Below are 8,409 nucleotides of genomic sequence, written 5' to 3' on the forward strand. Positions count from 1 at the left end.
AGACCCAAACACCTAATCATAGAGACTCGAATTTTGACAAATTCTTGTCTCTCATCACAGAAGTCATTCCACAGAAAATGGCACGTTTTGTGTTTAAGGAGGTCCTGGATGACATTGGATATAAAATGGTAATATATATTTACGGAGAAATAAGTAGGCTGTCCCTTAATTCCATGTGCCTATTTTGTAGCTTCCAAGCAAATAAATTAATATCTTGACTCCAGCAATATCAAGTCTATTACTAACTTTTTTTTCCTGCTGTGGTAAGTGGTAGCTCTCTCTGAGTTGGATATAAATTTTGGTTGTGTATGTTTTCTTATATATTAACATATTCTTTTTAACTATTGTATAATGGAAAGATTGTGTTTTAAATCAAGTAACCTATAGCTGACTTCGGGTTTATATGGATGGATCACTAGATATTTTAATTACAACATTTCTTTATAAAAATTTCTATGCAATAACAAGCATTTTTTACTGATAAGTACAAAGGGGACAAATATGGGAAAGCATGTTTTTAGAGATAGAAATACACCATCCTCTACGTAGTGTAGGAAATTTGTAGGAGATCCTAAAGGAAAGACAAATGGAAGGGACAGAATAGGCAATGACAAATGAGCAGACAAGGAAGACAATAGTTTGGGTGGCTTTGTCCTCAGGCGAGACTTTCAGAAAGTGTTGAGCACTGTAGATGTGCTTGACTTGTCTCTTCAGTCTGTAGAGGACACTCACCATGGATATACTCGAACAGGCCAAGAGACACAGTCCCAGGCCATCAGTGAAACAGAGAAAGAACATATACACAGAGATTGTCACATTGCTAGAGACAAACCCTGAAGAGTATCCATAGCTCAGACAGCTAGTCACATTTTTTTTTTGTCAAAAATGGGGTCTAACAATTTTGCTGGAGTCAAGATATTTAAGAGCATATGTACAAGTCAACTTAGTGAGCAAGAGAGACAGACGAACGTGTTGTCCCTGTATTTAAACTTGATCCACCTGGAGTTACTCAAGCTGATTGCGATTGCTTGGAAGCTAAACTAAGATATCAGAGGAAAGACTCTTTGCCCTTTGAATGAGCTACAAATGGAATCCTCCTTCGGCCCCAGGTCAGAATCCCTATATGATGCCTTGGAAGGAGAATAGGTCCAATGCATGTATGATCAGTCACTGCAGTGAAAGGGGACATTTCCACACTGAAAGGAATACCAAGGCTGTCATTCATCTACCATGACTTCTGTCGTTTACCTCATTCCACACTGGCTAAAATTTTCTGATATCCACAGAGTTTGGAATTCAAATACTGCAGTATAACAAAGCAAAATCTTGGAATTGGAATGAGTCAGAACAAGTAGTGCTGAAGACGAATCCGATGCACGACACAGAAAAACAGGCTTTTCAGGGATCACCACTTTTGGCAAAGTGAAGATTTTTTACTTTTCTAAGTACATGTTGTAAGATAGACATGACCTGAGAATTATAGCATGTGGAATAAAATTTACCTCCAGAAAGATGTTTTTCCTCCCTTTTTCTTTGCTTTCTTTGAAATTAACTTGTTTTTGCAAATGAGTGCCTTATGGCCTGATTTGGTCTAAATTCTCTACTTGGTTTAGAATGAACTTGATCTACAATCCCATTACTTGTAGAACAGCAGAGCTGTTTCATTACTTCAGATATTCTTCTCTCTTTTTGTCTTTTACTTTTTGCTGATTTTGTTGTTCTATTTTGATAAGACATTGTCTCACTCTGTATCCTTTTCTGCACTAGAACTACTGGGCAGACCGGTTGGATCTCAAACTCACAAACTCTGACTCTGGGGATTAAAGGGACTGGATTAAAGACCTGTAACTTTGTGAATGACATTCTCATAGCATGGTGATTGTTCGGTTCAATTGTGTTCCCCGAAAATCAACAACAAAGACTGTGGTCTGTTAACAAAGTGTGCTTATTTCCAACACAAACACAATACTGTAAATGCCAACATCCCAAAGAAGCTGGAAGTCCAGAGACTAAAATTTCAGAAATCTGAGATACTCTAAAACATATCCTTTACCTAGGATAATAAAAAATTTCAAATAATAGTGAAGGAATTCCTATAGCATGGGTCAAAATAAAGTAAGGGAATTTAATTTGGATTCAACCTGAAGACCAGAAAAACAAAAAAGCCAAGTAAATAGGACATCTTACCTCTACAAAGGCTGGACTACCATAAACTAATCACACTGAAGTATTTTTTCTTCAAATTTTTTTTCTCTATGGCTGGGATTAAATGCATGTGACTCCCTAGTACTGGGATTAAAGATTTAGGCCAAAAACACCAGGATTTCGTTCTGCATTTATCCAGGATAGCCTGGAACTCACAGAGATCCTTCTGTCTCTCTCCCAGATCCTGAGATTAAAGGTGTGTTTCATCTTTGTCCTACCTGTTTAGATTAGCATTGGATCCTCTGGTGAGATTTAGTCATCCAAAAACAAGTAATATACCCATGAAAAATTCAAATATGGAAAAAGGTTTAGCAAAATTGTACAAAAATAATTGAATCTTCTGTGTAAAAATATTTTTTATCTTTATTGATAATCATGACTGTTCTTTATATTCTAGGCTTTAATCAATAAAAGCATCTTTATTAGAAGTCATACCACTCCTGGGAATATACCCAAGAGATGCTCTATCATATGACAAAAGCATTTGTTCAACTATGTTCATAGCAGTATTATTTGTAATAGCCAGAACCTGGAAACAACCTAGATGCCCTTCAATGGAAGAATGGATGAAGAAAGTATGGAATATATACACGCTAGAGTACTACGCTGCCGTAAAAAACAATGACTTCTCGAATTTTGCAGGCAAATGGATGGAAATAGAAAACACTATCCTGAGTGAGGTGTCCCAGACCCAAAAAGATGAACATGGGATGTACTCGCTCATAATTGGTTTCTAGCCATAAATTAGCGCCACGGAGTCTACAATAGGTGAACCTAAAGAAGCTAAGTAAGAAGGTGAACCCAAGGAAAAACATATAGTTATCCTCTTGGCTAAGGGAAGTAGACCCAATTGCCGGGGAGAAAATTAGGATCTTGGGGGTGGGGTGGGATGGGGGTAAGGGGAGATGGGGAGAGAAAAGGTAGAAGGGAAGGAGGGGGGATTTGGGGAATCAGGAGAATTGGGATAAAGGAAAGGTGGATAGGGGAGCACGGAACCACAATTCTTAGTTAAGGGAACCACTTTAGGGTGAGCAAGAGATTTGACCCTAGAGGGGCTCCCAAGTGCCCAACATGAGGTTCCCAGTTAGTTCCTTGGGTAGCTGAGGATTGGGAACCTGAAATGACCCTATCCGAGAGCAATACTGACGAATATCTTGCATATCATCATAGAACCTTCATCTGGTGATGGATGGAGACAGAGACAGAGACCCACACTGGAGCACTGGACTGAGCTCCCAAGGTCCCAATGAGGAGCAGAAGGAGGGAGAACATGAGCAAAGAAGTCGGGACCACGAGGCGTGCACCCACCCACTGAGACAGTGGAGCTGATCTACTGGGAGCTCACCAAGGCCAGCTGGACTGTGACCGAAAAAGCATGGGATAAAACCGGACTCTCTGAACATGGCGAACAATGAGGGCTGATGAGACGCCAAGGACAATGGCACGGGGTTTTGATCCTACTTAATGTGCTGGCTTTGTGGAAGCCTAGCCAGTTTGGATGTTCACCTTCCTAGATATGGACGGAGGGGGGAGGACCTAGGACTTACCACAGGGCAGGGAACCTGGACTGCTCTGTGGACTGGAGAGGGAGGGGGAGAGGAGTGGGGGGAGGGGTAGAAGGGTGGGAGGAGGGGGAGAAGGGTGGGAGGAGGGGGAGGGAAATGGGAGGCTGGGAGGAGGTGGAAACTTGTTTTTTGTTTATGTTTTTTTTTCTTCTTTTCTTAATAAAAAAAAAAAAAAAAAAAAAAAAAAAGAAAAATGACAGACATGATATTCCTTCAGAATGGAGATGTCCCCTTTCACTGCAGTTACTGACTATCCTTACTTTGGATGGGTTCTCCTTCCATGGGATCACCGAGATTTGCATAGAGATTCTGAGTTAGGGCTGAAGGAGGAGTCCATTTGTAACTCAACCAAAGATTAAAATGTCTTCCCCTGATATGTTAGTGTATGTCTTTTTTTTTTCCTGCTATGTGAATGCTGTTCACCTAGGCTATGCTGAACTTGGTCTTCTTAGGCTACAAGGCTGTGTTTGAACTTGAGTCCCTAATGCTCACCAGAGTGATTATAAGGTACAAGGTCATGGCTGCCACGCCCAGATACAGGAGCTGTGATCCAAGGGAGTGTCTAACTAATTAGCATAACAGATTGAATCCTTGAAGTCAGACACTATAAAAGGACAAAGAGCTTGAGCAGAAGCTCAGTTGAAGCAGAGCACAGGCCTGGAGACACATCAGCACCTAGTGCTTGCTGGAATCAGCCCTGATCTCGCCTAGAAAGAGACCACTTCGATAAACAGAAACATTTCCCTTCTTTGTGGAGTGGGTATGTGTAGGTTTGTTAATTTTTGTGGGTCTGGGAGTTGCTGCTTTATAATCATGGGAAGGTCTCTAAGTTGTTGTGTGGACTTTTAGGAAACCTTTCTGGTCAAGCGTTTGTCCTTTAAAATTCTGAAGGTGAGGTATGTGGTCTCTTGTTCTATGGACAGGTCCTGGCTACTGTGCGGACTGATGGTTGCAGGTCTTTCACTTTTAACGTTTTTCGTATGAAAGTGTTTTTCTGTGGCACTTGTAAAGGGAGACCCAGGTGGAACATAAAAATCGAGACTCTGCAACAATAAGTTTTACCTTTTCCAAAGGGGTGAGCAGATAACCCTTGGCTACCATGCAGCTTGCTGTTTTCTCATTTCAGGTCTTCCCATTTTCAAACCAGGATTTTTCTTTCTGTCGGGTAAAGTAATATTACACTTGTATTTTTTTCATTTGTTCTCATCTCTAGAAGAATTTGTGGCTGGGCAGTGGTGGCCCAAGCCTTTAAGCCCAGCAATAGGGAGGCTAAGGCTGGCAGATCTTTGTGAGTTCGAAAACAGCCTGGTCTACAAGAGCTAGTTCCAGGACAGGCTCCAAGCTACACAGAAACCCTATCTCGATAAACTAAAAATACAATAAAATAATAAAATAATTGGTTTAGAATTCTGAAATATTTACTTTGAAAAGTCTCTTAGTAGAGCAGTGACATTAACAAGTGTTTTACTTTTTCATTCACTGCTTTAACCCATTCACAAATTTTTAAACAGATTTTCTAGTCACAAGAAAGATACTGGGTTGCCAAAATTGAATATTTCTGAGGATTCTCAGCAGAATGGCTTCACACCTCAAAGGCTCCTTTCAGCCTCTGTCACCAGAAAATGGTGGTGAGGTAGAAAACATAGAGTTTATTCAAAGCCGGGTTTCTCCTGTGCAGTGGGAAGAAGACATCTCTAACTCTGCTAGTGTTTGCCTCAACTTTTTCCAAAATGACAATGGCTCCTGTGCAAAGCAGGAGTTGCAAACACTCTGGGAGATGTTTACCTCATGGTTGAAGCCAGAAGAACAGACCAAGGAGCAAATGATTTCCCAGCTGGTCTTGGAACAGTTTCGCAAAATCGGGCATTCCAAAGATGAGTTGGCTGTAAAAGAGTTGTGGGAATCAAGTGGACGAAACCTGGGGAATCTCATGTGGGGACTGACTGACGAGTGCTTGAAGCCTCCTGTCATGGTGAGTAGCATGATTGAGAGTTGATAACTCAGGAATAAAGACAGTCTTCTACATTTGGGGGAAATAGGAAGAATTTATAGTTGTGTTTTGGTCAGTTTGTAATGCCCTCAGCCAACATATTTACAATGGACTTCCTTCTTGCTTTAAATTCACATGTACAATGGGCAAATTTATATTTTATCTATTTAAAAGTGGCAAGAAATTAAGAGATGGTATTAGAGCAAAGCATTTAAGGGTTTAGAAGAGATAGTCTGTCTTTTAGAGATGGCTCATTTAGCAAGGTGCTTATATTGTATTTATTATAAGCACCTGAGAATGGGTGAAGAAGACCTCACATTCAAGTAGCATGTAAAACAAAAGGTATTTTTTTCTGTAATAAAAATCAGCATGGGAACATATTTGATTTCCTGAGCTTCTCATTCTACCCCTCCATTAACACCTTAGGGATATGTTGGGTGAATTGAGATAGGGTTACAGAACTGTCCATTTTTGGTCATTGCATTGCGATGTTTTGTGGTCTTGTGCAGACATCTGATGTGTTCTCCCATTGTTCTTGCTGTCAGGGATGTTGTGGACGATTTTCCATTTGTTTTTAATAAACTGAAATTAGGTCCAGTTGTAAAATGGAGGAAGTTAGGGTCCCTCAATTATGAGCATTACCTAAATAATTTCATTTCAGAAATTTGGCAGGCATTTAACACTCTGAATTTCTGAGCTAGCCTGTGATCCATGAACCTGGGGAGCATAATCAGGGACATAATTTCTTTAATGGTTTTCTAAATTGTCTATTCTGTGTTATTTATGTCTTGTTGCTAAACAGAAGAGGCAGGATAGTACCTTGTGCTCTCAAAAGCATATTCTACATGGACACATATGAGAAATGACTTAATGAATAATGGTTCGGCAATGCCAATTTTGAAAATCGAAAAATTTCAGCTAGACGTAATTTTATTTAATTTTTAAAAATTTCTGTATTTACCTAATTCTCAGTCATTGAAAGAAATGACCAAGGTGGTGAAATTCTTCAGACACCCCATACATACTTTTTTAGGTGTGATTCTTTAAATCTCTTCCTGATTAGTCATATTCAACCCTGGGGCTTTTCATTAAAGCAGCAATTTTTCTATATTTTCCATAGCTTTGGTGGGGTGAGGGACAATCCTTGGAACAAGAGAAGCCTTTCTTGATGGAGAAAGTCACTAGTTTTCAATTTAAACCGTCCTCACCTTTCCTCATTCAATGCATTGGACAGCTGAAGATAATGTTGTGGGAAGACATTACAGAAAGCTAACATTACCTTTTCCCTGGCAACAGTGACACAACACTTGCAAATACAGAGCAAATAGGGACTTGAAGGTACAAAACTTTGAAAGCCAGAAAAAGAACATTACAAATGAAAGTTAGACAATTGAGTTAAACTATACTCCAGTGATGTGGTGCAATCAGTTGGAGAGCAAGCGTTTTATCATCCAGATTCATTGGCACAGCTCATCTGGTTTGTTTACAGGTTCATGTCTCCATGCATGGGCAGGAAGCACTCTTTTCTGAGAACATGACATTAAAAGAAGTCATTGAGCGTTTTAAAGAACAACAATTGGTAACAGCATCAATTCTAGAGAATGAAAGGACACACTTGTTGATATCCCAGGACAGATTACAGGAAACAGGTGAGTGTCAGGGAGGTATAGAGAAAAGGGCTGTTGTGTGGGGATCACTTCTTAGGCACAGTTTCCCAGACTTTCTTATATTTAAAAATCACGCAGACAAGATGGCCAAGATTATTCTTGGAACTCTAGTGAAGAAAATGGTTGTGTTACTAGTCCTGTAAATGACATGGATTCTCTTTTCATTATCCAAACAGATAATTTTTATGATCGCAATGAGGGAGCTGTTTCTGATGAAATCCCTCTGGATCTCAGAACACGGCAGGATGCTGCCAGGTACCAGGAAGAATCTCAGAGTGCATCTTCTTCTGGAGATGTTCCCATGGTGCAGGTACAACCAGGGATTTCCTCCAGACCAGGGCAGACTGAAGACTTCCAGAATCATGCAGCAAACTGCACATGTGACGGTCACCACAAGAGACTCCACAGAGACACAAACTCTAATCTTTCTGTTCATGAGAAAGTACAAAAGAAGGAGAGATCACTTGTATGTACAACATGTCATAAAGGCTTCTATACTGTCTCAGACCTGAGAGTCCATGAGATCATACACAAGGAAGAGAAGCCTTTTGTATGTCCTATATGTGGAAGGCCATTCAGCCATAAAACCAACCTGAAAGTTCACAAGAGGATACATACAGGAGAGAAGCCCTACACTTGCTCCAAGTGTCAGCATAGTTTCCGCCAATCGTCCTCATACCACCGTCATCAGAGGAATTGCCACAAATCAGACTGATCTTTGTCCTTTATTACCAGTAGGAGACCATAAAACATCAGAGGCAATCAACAAATCAGTTAAAGGATGTCAAGATTTCTAAGAAAAAAATAAACGTTTGAAGGAAACAACTAAGACTGTTCATGAATTCGATGCAATAAAAATAAGACCAAACTAAGGGAATTCAGGAAATGGAAATGATAAGCAGCAAAACCGCAACTACAGAGTAAAGTATTGCCAGCAGAAAGAAAGAGACAAAAGAGAATCCTACGCATTGTCAACAATAGA

The 8,409-nt window shown here is 40.1% G+C and overlaps 1 protein-coding gene and 1 pseudogene across 1 annotated transcript; one reads left to right on the forward strand and one right to left on the reverse strand.

Moving 5' to 3' along the window:
* Nucleotides 1-428: 428 nt before the first annotated feature.
* LOC121449885 lies at nt 429-4,871 on the reverse strand (annotated as a pseudogene).
* Nucleotides 4,872-5,346: 475 nt separating this feature from the next.
* LOC121449886 (zinc finger and SCAN domain-containing protein 4-like) lies at nt 5,347-8,142 on the forward strand. Its single transcript, XM_041654549.1, has 3 exons — nt 5,347-5,742; nt 7,250-7,409; nt 7,604-8,142. Exons 1-3 carry the CDS (start codon nt 5,347-5,349, stop codon nt 8,140-8,142), a joined length of 1,095 nt encoding a protein of 364 aa, XP_041510483.1.
* The last annotated feature ends 267 nt before the right edge of the window (nt 8,143-8,409 follow it).

The sequence above is a fragment of the Microtus oregoni genome, unplaced genomic scaffold (assembly GCF_018167655.1).
Source record: "Microtus oregoni isolate MIOR12 unplaced genomic scaffold, Mior012 000006F_ref0000085, whole genome shotgun sequence".
Lineage (NCBI taxonomy): Eukaryota > Metazoa > Chordata > Mammalia > Rodentia > Cricetidae > Microtus > Microtus oregoni.